At 35.5% G+C, this 17,334-nt stretch overlaps 2 protein-coding genes across 2 annotated transcripts in view; both read left to right on the top strand.

Moving 5' to 3' along the window:
• Window positions 1-2,360: 2,360 nt before the first annotated feature.
• LOC143254366 (UPAR/Ly6 domain-containing protein crok-like) lies at window positions 2,361-12,029 on the top strand. The gene is made up of 3 exons (XM_076509435.1): window positions 2,361-2,676; window positions 9,357-9,515; window positions 11,601-12,029. Exons 1-3 carry the CDS (start codon window positions 2,601-2,603, stop codon window positions 11,813-11,815), a joined length of 450 nt encoding a protein of 149 aa, XP_076365550.1. The 5' UTR covers window positions 2,361-2,600; the 3' UTR covers window positions 11,816-12,029.
• Window positions 12,030-15,020: 2,991 nt separating this feature from the next.
• LOC143254354 (clotting factor C-like) overlaps window positions 15,021-17,334 on the top strand; it is a 49,406-nt gene continuing 47,092 nt past the window's right edge. The window contains exon 1 of the mRNA XM_076509408.1: window positions 15,021-15,732. Within this exon, the coding sequence (XP_076365523.1) occupies window positions 15,708-15,732 (25 nt within the window). The 5' untranslated portion in view covers window positions 15,021-15,707. The remainder of the gene's footprint in view (window positions 15,733-17,334) is intronic.

Genomic DNA, 17,334 nt, shown 5'->3' with positions numbered 1-17,334 from the left:
TAGGCCTTCCTTTTCTTCATGAAGTTGTGCTTTCAGACGACTAATTCCATCCATACGATTTTTTTTCTATCAGCTGGAAATTTTACATCAAATTCGTTATGGAAATTGTTAAAGTGTTGCTTAATGTTATATACTTTATTATTCCTAAAACTTTGTAACACAAAAGACACACTGGTTTATTATCTGCTTCAATCACTGCAAATTCCAATCCCAACTTTTATTGATCTCTCGTTTCACGATTTTCCAGTCACGCGCCATTCTATTTTCGGCAGTAATACTAAAATAAATTGAATGTCTTTATTTTCTGAGTATTCACCATCATCTGGATTCTTTATTTTTCGAATTATTCACTTATCCATATTATGGAATTAAAAATGAAATATATTTAAATACTTGCAAGCGCTCACCGCTAGTACAGCGGTATGTCTACGGATTTACAACGCTAAAATCAGGGGTTCGTTTCCCGTCGGTGGGCTCAGCAAATAGCCCAATGTGACTTTGCTATAAGAAACCACACACACTTGAAATTTGCACAATAAAAATATGTTTGCAAGGGCATGCAAACCAACGCACACTTGATAAGAAACATCTAAACCAAGCTGGCGTTACAAAATGGGCGGAGTCTGTGGCAGTGATGAAGCGCGCGACATCAGCGATGGCATGAGGCAATGCAGTTGCTGATTATCAAAGTTGCGACAAAAAATAAATGATGGAAAAAGTTTATTTCTAAGCTCGAGCTGACCACAATCGTGCTATCCACTGGCCAAATGTGGCCAGTGGCCATGGAGATACCCACCCCTGCTCCAGAAAATTGGAAGTTGGAGTGATATTTTAATTCAATACGCAGTACTCCAATCATATTGTATTTGTAGAATTGTCTATTACCGAATAATACTACATATAGTATTTATATTACTATCGCTTAAAGTATCATGTTATCAAATAATGCAATAACCACCTTGCAAAATAGTTCCCAATATATGCGATTAGAATAATTAATAGTACAATACACTTGGACAGATATAACATACTATTGACGAATATTATTTCATTTTCTGAATAACATAATTTACAGATCGTCGGTCAAACCCCTCCAAATTAACAACTAATAAAAATTTCAAGTTTTACTTTGTAATAAATGCAAAAGAACCAACAATAGAGTAACGTACATTATAGCACCTTCAGTTGTAATATAAATATATTTTTCATTATTTATCTTTTTATTATACAGTTTTACGTGACGTTCATGTATAAACTAATCCCCGTCACACCAAACATGACCGCTTGTACAGCGGTATGTCTCCGGATTTACAACGCTAAAATCCCCCCTCGGTCTGAGCAGATAGCCTTTGTGGCTTTGCTAAAACATGCTCGCCTCTTCAGCCGTGAAGGCGTTTTAATGTGAGGGTCAATCCCACTATTCGTTAGTAAAAAAGTAGCCCAAGAGTTGACGGTGGGTGGTGATGACTAGCTGAATTTCCTCTTGTCTTACGTTGCTAAATTAGGGACGGCTAGCGCAGGTAGCCCTCATGTAGCTTTGCGCGAAATTCAAAACAAACAATCGGCTTCTCTGTTTATTGAGCTATTTTTTCAGCAGAACCCAAAAGCACTTCATATACTTTACTATTTGATACATTTCGATGTCCGGCTTTATTGTCTGTTGTGCTGTATAGGTTGCAAAGCAGCCTTCCACCAGGAAAACATTTCGAGGATGGAAACTTCTATATTTCACGAGGAGGGGTATGTTCCGTGGTTATTGTTGTTGTTGAATTTCGCGCAAAGCTACACGAGGGTTATCTGCGCTATATTCCATGTTATTAACACTCCATTTTCACCAATCCAGGCCACACATTTCGCACAGCAATAAGTCTAAGCAGCACTGTTTCACTCATTTGTTTGTCTAATCCTAGTTTCACACAGAGAAACTCTTCACTTCTGGGATCCATGCGCATCAGGAAAAAACTCGTATATAAAGATACATGGCATAAGAATATAGTTCTTTCCAGATTTTTGAACTACAAATTACATTTATGAATAGTTGATATATGATTCTAAAATTTGCTTTATATGTTCACTTTTTTGAAGCATTATCGATATGTACTTGTAATCTCTATACGTAGACAATTTTAAATGGTAAATTAATGTGTACTGATTTCAGTTAGTACACGTAACACTTGTGCACATTAAATCGCATAGTAAAGTTACATGGGCCGCAAGAGTCCTACTTCCCATGACATTTCATAATGTATTAAGATGGCAGTACACCTCTTATCACTTCGCTGTTACCATATCTCCAAGCCCACGAACGGATTTATAACAAAAGCAATCAATACCGATCCGGGTATTACAAATTACAAGTTCGACACTTGCTTTAGGTTAGAACACAGTCATTGCTCATGCGCTGTAACGATCTTAGATGCCGCTTACTGCAGGTTGTTCAATACACCGACCATCCATCCAGTGATCTTCAGCAACGTTGTGGAAATCTATCAGAATCTTACAACTTTGTAGGAAAGAAGCTTTCCCAGAGAGGGCGATTTTTATTCCCAAACAGTGGATTCATCTGTCTTCACTGCTACGTTCATTAAACCGAATAAACCATGCATAAAGGGAAAATCAGTGTTATAAAACACACGTGTTGTGTTGCCGCAGTTCTGTTCATGGTAGTCCATGGAGGTAAGACAGAGCTTACGTTATAAATACTGATTTTGCATTGTAATATTACTGTATATATATCCAGTGGACAAGACAAAATTTCCTAAGTCCTTTTTATTTAAATCTTCATCTATAACCAGATAATGGTTTTATGCCCCGTTTTACCAACGCGTAATCTATCATCTAATATTATTTTCATAATATTCACTATAATTCAGACATTAACTTGGCGCGTGGCTGTTGTTCACATCAGCATCCGAAACTGGTTAGTTTCAGTTTTGTTTCTATTTGAATGAAGTACTGAAAGGTTTATAGTATATCACACTTTCATTTCTGCAATATATTTAAGCTTTTCAAACATCTTCTATAATATTCTATTATTTTATTTTTCTGTTACGTGTCTGTCTGTCTTCACGAAATGTTTGTTTTCGAGTCGGTTATTCTAAACTAAATTCTTTTTTTTTTCGATTTTTAATTTTTTTTTTAAACTTATTACCAACTGGTTCTTTTCATGTTTGACAAACTCGTACATAGTTTAGTATTTAAATAATATTTCTTCTCTCACGTGGAAATTGAATGCGCATGTGTACAAAGTAAAATAGCTAAATTTACCAAACATGGTTATCACAAAATGCCGTAAGTACGGAACAATCAACACAGCTGCGTAAAAACTGGATCCAGCAGAAACGCTCATCTATTGGAGAAACTCTAAAACGACGAAACAGCGCCACAGTTGTGAAGCTGTTTAATCGCTTTCGCTGAAATAGGCGAAGAAATCAAATTGAAAATTTTATTTAATCATTTATTAAGTGCTAGAAATGAAGTTGTCGCTTATATACATGTGTGTGTTTGGCTTCTAAATATTTATCTGTTAAGTAAAATCATCACATGTTCTACAAGTTCTAAATTGTAATGAGTGCAATTTCATCTAGGTAACGAAATTTCGATTTGAAGTTCTTAAGCCTAAGATGAATTTTAGTCTCGATATAAGGAATGATATAATATTTTATATTCAGTAAGAACAAGTTATAAACCCATTATTTTGTCATCTTTTTGTCAAGATTTCTAATTTTGCCATAACATGGATGTTTTCTAAGTTGACAGGGTGTTTAAATAGATTTAGTTATTAACCATTACGAAAATGAGAGACTGGTAGTATTATATTGTCCTCTACACGACTTTTAAACTGACGAGTTATTTAAGAAAAGCCAGAAATATAAATGATTTTTATTAAATGTTAATAATCTAACATTAAACGAACACATCAGCAATTTATAAGTGAACACGCGTAGAACGTGAGCGCGAGATATCAGCTCAGCTACCAAATCAATACCAGGTCTCAACCATTCTCTTTGTCAGGGGTGCAGAAGAGATGACGCCGAAGGGGGAAGGGGGTGTTTTTAAATAGTTTCACGCAGGAAGGTTTTTAATTTGATAAGATAGTGTTAGAAGACGTGTCCCTTCTATTTTCCATGCAAGAAACACTGAAATACAAGACTGTAAAAATTGAATCACAACATCCAAATTATCAACAAAGAGACAAACTATAGTTGAGAAACCCAAAACATGAGCCGAGTGGGATAAACTGTTTCTTTTCTTTATATTACCTTTTATTACTTAGCCTGGTATTGGATGGAAAAGAACTAGACAAGAAGTCCGGATAGTCCAGTATATCAATATTTTTGCGCCAAACATGCTCGCCCTTTCAGCCGTGGGTGCGTTATAATGTGACGGTCAATCCCACTATTCGTTGGTAAAAGAGTAGTCCAAGAGTTGGTGGTGGGTGATGATGATTAGCTGCCTTCCCTCTAGTCTTACACTGCTAAATTAGGGACGGCTAGCACAGATAGCCCTCGAGTAGCTTTGTGCGAAATAAAAAAAAACAAACAAACAAACAAAACAATATTTTTATTCTGAAAACCGACAAAAGCGCCACGCCGGCACAGAGGTACATCTGTAGACTTACAACACTAGAAACTGAGTTTCGATACTCATTGGCAGGCAGAGCACAAATAGCCCATTGTGCAGCTTTGTACTTAAATTCACATAACAAGATCTTTCACCTTTTTTATTTTATTTGTCTCTTGTCAATACTAAGGAAAATACATTAGTGTTGAAGAACATTCCTATAGGTCAGGCCTGGCATGGCCAGATGGTTAAGGCACTGTACTCGTAATCCGAGGGTTGCAGGTTTGAATCTCTGTCACACCAAGCATGCTCGCCCTTTCGCCAGTAGGGCGTTATAATGTAAGGTCAATCCTACCATTCGTTGTTAAAAGAGTTGTCTGTGGGTGATCATAACCAGCTGCCTTCCCTCTAGTCTTACACTGCTAAATTAGGGACGGCTAGCGCAGATAGCCCTCGTGTAGCTTTACGCGAAATTCAAACAATCGTAAGGTATATTTTGACTTGCTTGTAAAATATGTCGTTAGTGTAATGCATTTTTCTATATTTATGGAGTTCGTCCACATGGATGTATCTGAGTAATTTTTGTTTTTGTAACTATGAATGTATGGCTTTGAACTATCTGAATGTTGATGTTTCTAAGTTCAGACGTAGTTAAAAGAGTTACATATTCATATTTTAAGGTGGGTTGTTCAAGGGTTTTATAGCTAAGTAGATTGATTTTCACAGGTAGTGAGTGTGCGTAACGTTCTTGTGGCTTTAAATTTGTTAATAAAGGGAACGGCTTTACTAGTAATGTATTTGCTACATGTGAGTTTAGTATCAAGTGTAATACCTAAGTACTTAGTTATTTACTAGTAATGTATTTGTTACATGTCAGTTTAGTAACAAGTGTAATACCTTAGTGCTTAGTTGTTTACTAGTAATATATTTGTTACATGTGAGTTTAGTATCAAGTGTAATACCTAAGTACTTAGTTATTTACTGGTAATGTATTTGTTACATGTGAGTTTACGAGGGTCGTGGGTTCGCGCCCACGTCGCGCTAAAACATGCTCGCCCTCCCAGCCGTGGGGGTGTATAATGTGACGGTCAATCCCACTATTCGTTGGTAAAAGAGTAGCCCAAGAGTTGGCGGTGGGTGGTGATGACTAGCTGCCTTCCCTCTAGTCTTACACTGCTAAATTAGGGACGACTAGCACAGATAGCCCTCGAGTAGCTTTGTGCGAAATTTCCAAGCAAACAAAACAAAAACATTTGAGTTTAGTAACAAGTGTAATATCTAAGTGCTTAGTTATTTACTAGTAATGTATTTGTTACATGTGAGTTTAGTATCAAGTATAATACCTAAGTGCTTAGTTATTTTCTCGAGATTTAAATTATTCCAGCGTGGAGCTTAACTTTAAGTAGGTTGATTTGTTTGGATTCTCTTGTGGAGACTATTAGTTGTATTTGTTCTTTGTTTTAGTTTATCCAATTAAGCATCAGATCTGTATTTGGTATAGTTGGTGCTGAAGGTGTTTCCTAAAGAATGCCGTAACAGATTAAGTATTACTCTCCATTTGGAGCACCAGGTCTATATTTGGTGTTTTGTTGCCCGATGAAGCCTCCAGCAAAGGTGAAGTAAGTTTAAGCAGTTCATAAGATAGTGACATGCCATTGGTCCTTAATCTTCTGTCTTGTAAATGTAATATTAACATGTTGGGTTCAACCTGTTTCTTTTAGTGCTTGAAAATAACACACCTGAAATTGATAAAGCCCAGGCTCCGTGTGACAAAATGTGCACTGCTACACCCATGTGACTCGTACTGGCTTATTTCTGTTGCGGTATGGCTAAATTAAGCAACAGCTTAACTAGGTGTCAGTGGTATTCCTGTATTCGGCAGGTTCACCACAAGTGTATCCTTTCTCATTTAAGTTTTTAAAATAAATTTTCACACAATAGTACTGCAACTAGGTCTTCTGTTGACACCGTGAGAGCTTCCTCGGAATGGAATGTTTTGGTGCAATAACATTCCACTAGCTAAAAGTCAAATACTTGAAAGAGAACATCAGTTTTGTGTTTTTACTCTTAATATAGTAGCGGAACACACCTGAGAAAAAAAAAATTATAATATTCCACTACTTCAGCTCTCTGCACGCATTGAATTGGTTGAATTGGCTTCATTTACCATCGAAACACAAATTCATACCCTCGAGAAAATATGAATTACTTGTTTAGCGTTCACTGGCGCAAAAAAACAACAACGTAAAAGCAAGTTTGTTATGAAATGTAAAAATGAATCAAAAAAAATTATAAAACTTTAAAAAGCAGGTAAAAAAACTTAAATAGAATTAAAAAGGCCAATGGTCCTTCAAAAGTTAAAACCACATATTTGTGTACAGTGTTACCATCGCCAATGACACTGTCTAGTGTCAGGGGTAAGCCCATTGAAAAAACATGTCTAAAATAACTCACGTTTTACTGTCGTAACGACTCTGAACGACGGCACGACAGTAAAACGTTGGCTATTTGGACTTAAACATAACAAAGGCCACACATGGGTGCATCAGTCCCAGATAAAAGAAAACGAAGAGTTAAAAGCTGTGGCCAAATGTCAGGACAACTTCCTCCTTCTGATCCTCATAGAAACAAGTCAGCCAAAGAGCAACAGAAGGTTTGATCTGGAAAAGTTTTTTATCCTGTTGTTCACTCCAAGTCAACTGCCAATTGTCGTGGAGCCGAGCCTTGAACATAGGACCGTAGTTCATATATGGGAGAGGCACAGCAGTGATAGTACCAGAACAGATGGACTTATCATTGGTGTCAGTGAACTCTTTCCCGCGAATACTGACGTTGCCCAGTATCCAGAGAAACTGGACAGAACTGGAAGATAAAGAGAAATGGACCAGTCGGTTTTGAATATCGACAATAACAGGGCGAGGACTAACATGAAGCGATTTCAGGACCAGTAGAGAACCAAGTGTGTCGGTATAAAAAGTACAACTAGTGTACTGTGTAGCTTCTATGTGATCCAGGAAATAAGAAATGACATACAATTCGGCAGTGAACACAGAAACTGTCGAGGTGATCATGTGAGCAGTCACAGAACCACAACAAACCATGGCACAGCCCACAGAGTCTTTTAATTTCGAACCATCCCGATAAAGAGGAAGATAAAAATGATTTTAAAAATATTAAAAAAACATAAGGCTATACTTCCAATTGGGAGTATTGGCTTTCCTCAGATGACTTGAAGAAAAGTCACAAGTGAGAATGGTAATAAACCATGGGAGGACGGGCTGACCACTGGAAACAGCAACGTCATCCAAGGACAGAACCAAAAAGGCCAAAAGAAAGAAAGGCAGACCAACTATTTCAAAAGAATATAGCCCACTGAGGAAGGAAGACAGCCCCATGTGGGATGCAGTGCTACGAATCACTGTTTTAAAGCATACTGTAAATAAAGTTGCAAGCAAAGCAGGTGATGAGGAAGTTCTTGGGGTACGGTGTATAAACTGTGGGCTGGAGAAATGCAGAAAGCCTCCGTCCAGAGCCGAAGCTTCAAAGGATGAATGGGGTCCAACATCTTCAAGACAGAGGACCTACCAGAACCACATATCAGACACTCATAGTCCAGTATGGATCGAATGAGGGCACGAAATATCTTGAGATGGAACATCAATCTGCTCTCCAAGATGTGGAAGAGAGGACGAGGAGTGTGTTCAGTGCCTTTGTAGAATTGACACGTAGTTCCTTGATGTGAGGAATGAAGGTTGGCTTACACTCAAAGATAAGCCCTCTAGAAATTTGCTTCAGGGACCATAGAAAAAAAAGCATCACCGAGACAGACTAAAGATTGGGATGAATACTCTGTTGGTAGCAAAAGTGGAAGCAACCAGTTTTAGAGAGAAACAAAAAAGTAAAAAGGTTTGTTGTAGTCCACTTTAACAAACGATTTAGGGCAATACGAAGCTTGGTGCGCTATAGGCAACTTCATTAACTCAGACATCTATACCTATGGTAGCAGGACAAGTAACACGAGCTCCCCAGCGGCACAACGGTATGGCTGCAGACTTAACACTGATCAAAACCAGGTTTCAGATAAGACATTGTGTAGCTTTGTGCTTAACGTCAAACTAGTCAGACGTAAGCATTTTTCAGATATGATAAAATTCGCTGATCCCTGCGTAGAGCGCTTTCTAATTTATGTATTTTTAAATATAACTTAGCAAACTCTTCATTTCTAAAGGAACGTATTTAGAAACTGAGAGACAATTTTTTGTAGTGAATTCAAGCATTTAGTCTTCTTCAGAGGATAAATTTGTTGACAATTATTGGTCGTGGGCGTTGGAAAAATGATGAAATAAAATGTAAGAAACTTTTTCAGGTGGACAAAGTGAGAAACTTGAAAATCTGGAGTCGCTGATTCTGCTCATTCAACGTTTGATTGTTGCTTAACTTAAGACTAGGTCACAATATGAGTTGTTTGTGCTAATGTGAGAATTGTTTTCCGTTGGTGATTTTTTAAATAAGGGAAATAAACTTTTTAATAATTATATGTGTTAAATTCAGAGGATAAACTTGTTGACAATTACATTTATGTTAAACTCGGAGGATTTACTTGTTGCCAATTATATATATATTTAAAATTCAGAGGATATACTTGTTGACGATTATATATATATATGTTAAACTCAGAGGATATACTTGTTGACGATTATATGCATATATGTTAAACTCAGAGGATATACTTGTTGACGATTATATATGTTAAATTCCAAGGATAATTTTAATGATTTGTGCCTTTTATCCAGGAACTGCCATAATGTGTTGGGAGTGCAACTCCATATACGACCCGAACTGTAATGATCCATTCAACAACTTCACGATGGCACTAGTAGATTGCAGCCAAAGATCGTTGCCACATTATCCCAACACTCCAGCAACACTGTGTAGAAAGGTCATTCAGAAAGGTCTGTCTTAAAGCTAGACTCTTTTGCACATTTCCAGCTTCCAAAACACATTGATTAAAGTCTTTTACAACATATACTACTAAAAGTTGATAAATATTGCACTTCGTGAGGAACAAAAATTAACTTCATGACATTTTGTTTTAGTTTATTTTAACCGTAGGCGTCATTTAAGGAAGATTGTTCCCCTCAAACTCGAAAGGGACCCAAATGCACAGTGTTTGGCTCCCAAATGAATTGGTGTGGGAAATAACATGAAGTAAATTCTTCCCTGCCACCCCAAGTCTTTATGAAATGACGTTCCCTGCTTTTAATAAACATCTGTGGATAGAAAGTATGTATCACCTTCTTATACATTCGTGTGTTTATTTACCGAACAAATATACTGAATAGAAATTAATTTTGAATAGTTAATCAGTTCGATTGTCAGCAGGGATTAGGGTTAAAGGGGGGCATAACGTAACAACTTCTGAAAATCTTTTCACTTTCCTTCTTTGAAAGGTTATAAACTATCTACACATTAAGTAAACATGCTTTAAGGAAATGAAGCTAATTTAATGATAATTATTTACTAAAACTAAATCAATTCCATTATCAAATATTAATAAATACATTTTTATCATCTTTACAGAAAACTATCAATTTAGTGCATTTTTTATAATGGAACTAAATTTGAAAAGATAAAATCTAAGAAATAAGAAGGAACCAATGTTCCCTCTCGCCCCGCCCTGGTGACGTTCCTGGTTGTGACTTCAATATCTAGTGTTCACGTTGTTATTTTGTAACTTATTGTGATTTATCACAGCCGAGCCTCCAATTTATTATATTAAGTATAATGATTTAAAATCGCTTGAAACTAAGTTAAACTGTAATGTGGATTTATTAATTAATTAAATGTGGATATGTATTGACCTTATCATACATGCTTACACATGTAGTTTTCTTTCTTAATCCAAATATATTTTAATATACAAAGAGCAATACAGTTTCTAATAACGGTTATTACAAATAACTGTTACAAATAATGATTTATATATAAAGGTTTCACAAATTTACAGGCAATACTGAGTCTTCCGATTTGTAACTTCCTCAATATCTTACCGAGGGTTCACGACAAATGAGTTAATTTTGAGTTGATATCAGTACAGTTCACTTAACGACAAGCTAGCTAGCTCTTCGCTGATCATTTAAAAGTTTTTCAACACTGAAGTTATATAACGTCTTCGTAAAAATACTAACATCCAATGTTAACCTACTGAAGTTAAACGGTTTATAATGTTCGAAATCTATAAATGTTCTTCGTCAAATATCTCTAGTTTCTCGATTAATAAGCATTAATCACAGTTATAGCTTCCGTGGTTTATGCTATATCAACTGTCGCAAGCCAAAAATGTGTATTCTTTCTTGGTAAGAGAAATTCTAAAAAATTCAGTTGCCTCAACAATACTGACGTTCACTTGTACTTACATACACACGTAGTACATCGTTGATTCTTACACTCGAAAATATTTTACGACTTTAGTGAATAGCCGGGAATTTCGCAATATGAATTTTAACAATACAAGTAAGTACATTATAGTAAATCCATTACAGTCTTCAAGTTTTTATTAGTGCCTACTTTGTTGATGGGCTTTTAATATTTTGGATTTAAAAATTTCAAATACATAACCATTTCAAAAGACATAATATTAATAGACACATAGCCTGATAAATGCGTGATGGTAGACGCAACTTCAGGTCTTTGAAATTCGTAAATTTATATTAAAAAGCACAACACTGAAACAGCTTTGTTTCTATGTATTCATTATCCGAATATCGTACAGTACTTTTAGTGATTTAGTATTTATTTTTTAATAATCCATTATACAGTGTTTAGTTTTGATATTTAAAAATACGCAATTATACATACGGAAAATATATGTATAACAAAACGTGTACTGAATTCTGCCTACTTAAAACATGAAACTTAATTTATAGTAATTTAAAGTATTATAAAATAGTTTTAATAATACAAAAATATATCTTGTCACACACACACATACCAACTTATTTCTTTCTGGTGTTTTATTATTTACGTTTTTTTACTAGTGAACAATGAGTATCGATACATACGTAGTTGTGGATGGCTGACAGACGAAAAACGTGAATCAGAATGTATGAAACGAGCAGGAACGTACCACGTGCTCATCCAATACTGCAACTGTAAAGCAGATGGCTGCAATGATGCTCCTCCCATCCAGTTCAGCTTTCCTACACAGGGTGTCGTTGTCGTCGCTTCCATACTTTCTTATAGAATGTTTTAATTGTTTTTTCCAGTTTTCGAACAATAACCATGAGTTCTATCGCTTCAAGAAAAACATGAGAGATCAAAAGATCGGACGAAGCATGTTCGTAAACTGTGAACTGTTAATATATTATATGTTTTAATTATGTGTATTTTCTTGTGCGAATCATATTGTAATAAATTTTGAAAAGTTTACCTTACTCTAATAAAAAGGGCAGCTTGACTAAACATCATTCCATTTTGTCTTCCATACATTCTTATGACCTTGTTTAAATCTTTCTCACCAAATATCATTTTTTTTACATTGTAATTTTTATTATATATTAAACATAAAACATCTAGTTCTGTGGTTGATAATAAGATTAGTAAACTATTTACGACTGAAAGTATAGTTTCGTAAAAGATAGAAGTATCATTAGTAACTTCTGGTGAAGAGTAAGCTATCTGTACAGATAAAACCTTAAAAATAATTAAAAATTAATGAAGTAAATTCGACACAACAAATTAACGACAATCATGTGATGTTATCAATTAGTACGAAAAACAAATCATAGTAATTACAGTTCAATAACTAAACTCTACACACCAATCTAGCAACGACACTTTCAATCATTATAACATATTACAGCATTTCGATCAGCTTGTTAAATCTTGGTCAGTTTCCAAAGCTGTATACTAATCAAATCGCCCTCCGCTCATACAGCGGTATGTCTCCGGATTTACAACGCTAAAATCAGGGGTTTGATTCCCCTCGATGGGCTCAGCAGATAGCCTGCTTGGGTTTTTTCTCAGAAAACACACACTAATCAAATAATGTGAAATTGTTCACATAAATGTAAAAACAACACATTAGTAACTTTAAATAAATAATATTCAATTAATAAATAAACTGTTCTAAGTATTATAATAAATAACAGAAAGTGAAATCAACTTTAAACTTATTTTTTAGCCGTAACATGGCAGCTTGTAGAATGGCTCTGAGGTTTATGTTTGTTTATTTATTGTCGTGTTACAAGTACAAATAGTACTGTCAAATCTTTACCGATTTGAAATCTAATTGCAATTTTTGGACTTAGAAAGTCAAACCCTTTCGAATGATTTATTTAACCATGCCCAAAGTCTCACAGATGAATTCACTCTAATCTAAAAGAAGTTCAATTTGAGGGTAGGCTAGTAAAAATCATGATGAGTAATCAAAAGAAATCGTGTGTACGAGTGCCACCGTTTTAACTACTGGAGCGCAAAACATAGCCAATAAAAAGACAGAAAATATATCACAGGTTAACTAACTTTAATCCTGCCTAAATGGACTTCAGGTGTCGCGGTTATTAAGGATTCCCCCTTTTTGTTTTCTTTAATGGAGCAACAACGATTAAAATGTATTGGAGGTAATTAACTATGAATAGTATCACGTTTGTTTGTGAATTTCGCGCAAAGCTACACGAGGGCTATCTGCGCTAGCCGTCAATAATTTAGGAGTGTACGATTAGAGTGAGGACAGTTAGCCATCACCAAACACCACCGACTCATCGACTAAAAAAGAGTAGTGGGATTGACCGTAAATTTATAACGTCCACACAGCTGAAAAGCGAGCATGTTTGGTGTCACGGGAATTCGAAGCTGTGACTCTCAACCACCTGGCCATGCCGGGGAAACAAGTAATCTAAATATCCAAGGTGATCGAACCTCGTTAGATTAACCCGGGTTCAAATACCTGTCAAACCAAACATGCTTACTCTTTCAGTCTTGGTGGCGTTATAATGTGATGGTCAATCCCACTATTCGTTGGTAAAAGAGTAGCCCAAGAGTTGGCAGTGGGTGGTGATGACTAGCTGCCTTCCCTTTACTCTTAAACAGCTAAATTAGGGACGGTTAGTGCAGATAGCCCTTTTAATGAAATTAACATGAATGAATTTAAGCAACAGTTTTTCTGCTTTTACAGTTAAATGTTTTTCTCTCCACAGATACAGCGTTTCGATCGCCATTGCGATAATTCTCAAAAGCATAGGCTTTAAAGGGAAAAAAATATTTTTGAATTTTATTGTTAAAATCTTTATTCTATAAATTTATTGTACTAGTAATCAAAACGTCTAATTTCTAACTGCACATAACTAAGACATTTGTAATCGAGTTTTAGAACTTAACTTGATCTACAATATAATTTGTAAAGATTTCGTAACAAATATTTACTTGTATTACAGAGTCTAATACTATAATTTATATTACGTTATATTTCTGTTTCGGTTTTTCATTTTTGTAATTATTTTCTGTGAGAAGCGCTTCTTTATTAGTTCATTTGTTCATGTTCCAATGTCCCGACATTTGTCATTTTCCTTTTCCTCAAGGAATTAAATTGCACAGGAAGTTGCCTGTTAGTTTTTAGTTCTTTGTTCAGTGAAAAACAGGAAATGAAAAAAAAAATATCCGGAAGAATCTCCATTGTTGTTTTGTTTGCTTTTCACAAGGCCCGGCATGGCCTAGCGCGTAAGGCGTGCGACTCGTAATCCGAGGGGCGCGGGTTCGCGCCCACGTCGAGCTAAACATGCTCGCCCTCCCAGCCGTGGGGGTGTATAATGTGACGGTCAATCCCACCATTCGTTGGTAAAAGAGTAGCCCAAGAGTTGGCGGTGGGTGGTGATGACTAGCTGAGCTGCCTTCCTGTCTTACACTGCTAAATTAGGGACGGCTAGCACAGATAGCCCTCGAGTAGCTTTGTGCGAAATTTCCAAACAAACAAACAAAAGCTTTTCACAAAAATGATATTTTGATTTGGATTAAATCACTTTGTCTATGTATTTTTCGGATTCCAACTATAACCGTGGCCAAATTATCAATCTTGAAACCAGTTAATATTAATTAGCTTATTGTGTTTGTTTGACAATGTGTTTGTTTCGAATTAGTGTTTAAGCTGGAAACTAAATAAATAAATCACTAGAATCCAACGTTGGTTTTATTGAAACAAATTGTGGTAACTTTATTCACGAACAAACTGAAAAATGATTCTCATCTCGTTTATACGATATTTAAAATTTAGTTTTCGAAGCGCACATTATAATATTCATATTCAAAATCTATAGAAAGCCCAGCCTTATATTTCTCAACTAGTATGCCGCAGAGTTTCTTTAATGGTACCGCGAAATTTTAACTCAATATTGTTATCTCTCTTATCCCCCCCCTGTGTTTTCTATGGTACTGTTAACTAGGCTACAATTTATGAAATGTTAGGAGCGTCTAGGACTTTACAGGTTATTTTTTGAGTGCCATGTCATTATAACTTAGGTATATACATTTCCAACTGTTCGAATAATTCTTCTGGGCTGTCGAAACTTGACTAAAAGACAATTTAGAAATAAATCCCAATGACTGCAATGAACGTACCAAAAGTAACAAAAATATCTTAAAACCAAGATTCAAAAACTTAATGAGCAAAATTATTACAAAGCAGTCATTTATTAGTTGGATGTCTTGCAGTTGCACTCGAAAATGAAAGGACCAACATTATGGTTATCGCTTGACATCAAATGTCTCTCTTCGTTAACCTGAAGATGACCAAGGAAGGTCGAAACGTTGTTCTCTGCTTATCAGCAAAAGTGTTAATACCCATACTAGCCGTTCTAAGATACATTTCTATTACAAGCCGGTTTCTCTCATCAATAAATGTCTGTACAGTGACACTGGTCATTGTGCAATCTCTTGCAATATAGAAAGCAATGGTTATTACTAGGTCCTTGAAAGCACCTGTTTTTGCTTCTTGCCAATTCATTAGTTTTCTAAGTGAATGCCCGGATGTATGACATCACGGAACTTCTCATTTTCGTGATAACTATTAGGAGTGTGATGAGTATATTTTAAAGGATTTCGTCCTATTTAAACTGTTTACTGCTGTAGAAGAAACAACTATTCGAAAAATCATGTTGTCTTCACATTTCCTACACGGTGAGTTCGCCCATCGTTTTTATTTTATTCACACCTGCAAGAAAATGCGTAGGTTAAATAAATCAGCGATGTTAATATCAGACAGAAAATTATAAACTACACGTATAAGTTAATCTTAAAATAATTTGTACCATTAACTAATAAACAGAATTAAAGTCAAGATTTTAAAATATTAGGTTTTGTTGTTAGTATTGTTTTTAATATCGTTTCAGTGATACTTTCTGTATACTTGTTTCATAATAATTAAATAAATTTATAATTTTGTTTTATGTTTACCACAGTAACACATTAGCCTAATTTTTTTTCACTGTAAATAATGTTTTTTTGCCAGCATGATTGCCCCTTTATGTTACTTTCATTTTGAGTGTATTTTTGTGTTAATAAGTCACACGATACTGCACAATGACACACTGTTTATGTTTGATAATGAATACTTAGCAACATTTCATAATATTTTTGTTATGTAACAATGTACTTTGTTATCGTGTTCACGTTTAGTGTATCTTTTACGCGCATTCAAAACAACCTTTATTATATCACAAGTCTTACATTTTTATGTCTCATGATGTTGTAATACTCTCACTGCAAGTTAAACTTTGACGTGTATCTCGTAGTTTCAGTTTATTATAAGCCTTCGACAATTTTACTGGATACTTTTATTGGGACAATATGGTAACTGTGTTCCCCAACAAATTAATTCGGTTATTATCACAAATGAATTACGTGAGTATTTGGATCAGACTTCGAAAACAAAAAAGGAATACGTGTTCCTGTCTGGAAAAAAACGTCCAAAACCTGGAATATGAATAATAATTTCCCGAGGTTGCCGTGACATCAATGTAACGCGATTTTCTGCCTGGTAACGCGATCACTACTTTACCATATGGGTAAACAATATCAGAGTGAGTACAGTAGTAACCCTAGTGCTTCGAACAAAGCAAGAAATTTTCATGTGACAAATTGCATATCTAATATCACTTACGGGCCTGGCATGGCCTAGCGCGTAAGGCGTTCGACTCGTAATCCGAGGGTCGCGGGTTCGCGCCCGCGTCGCGCTAAACATGCTCGCCCTCCCAGCCGTGGGGGTGTATAATGTGACAGTCAATCCCACTATTCGTTGGTAAAAGAGTAGCCCAAGAGTTGGCGGTGGGTGGTGATGACTAGCTGCCTTCCCTTTAGTCTTACACTGCTAAATTAGGGACGGCTAGCACAGATAGCCCTCGAGTAGCTTTGTGCGAAATTTCCAAACAAACAAAAGCTTTTCACAAAAATGATATCTTGATTTGGATTAAATCACTTTGTCTATGTATTTTTCGGATTCCAACTATAACCGTGGCCAAATTATCAATCTTGAAACCAGTTAATATTAATTAGCTTATTGTGTTTGTTTGACAATGTATTTGTTTCGAATTAGTGTTTAAGCTGGAAACTAAATAAATAAATCACTAGAATCCAACGTTGGTTTTATTGAAACAAATTGTGGTAACTTTATTCACGAACAAACTGAAAAATGATTCTCATCTCGTTTATACGATATTTAAAATTTAGTTTTCGAAGCGCACATTATAATATTCATATTCAAAATCTATAGAAAGCCCAGCC

This window comes from Tachypleus tridentatus, chromosome 6 (genome assembly GCF_004210375.1).
Source record: "Tachypleus tridentatus isolate NWPU-2018 chromosome 6, ASM421037v1, whole genome shotgun sequence".
Lineage (NCBI taxonomy): Eukaryota > Metazoa > Arthropoda > Merostomata > Xiphosura > Limulidae > Tachypleus > Tachypleus tridentatus.
This window is presented reverse-complemented; position numbering and strand designations above follow the sequence as displayed.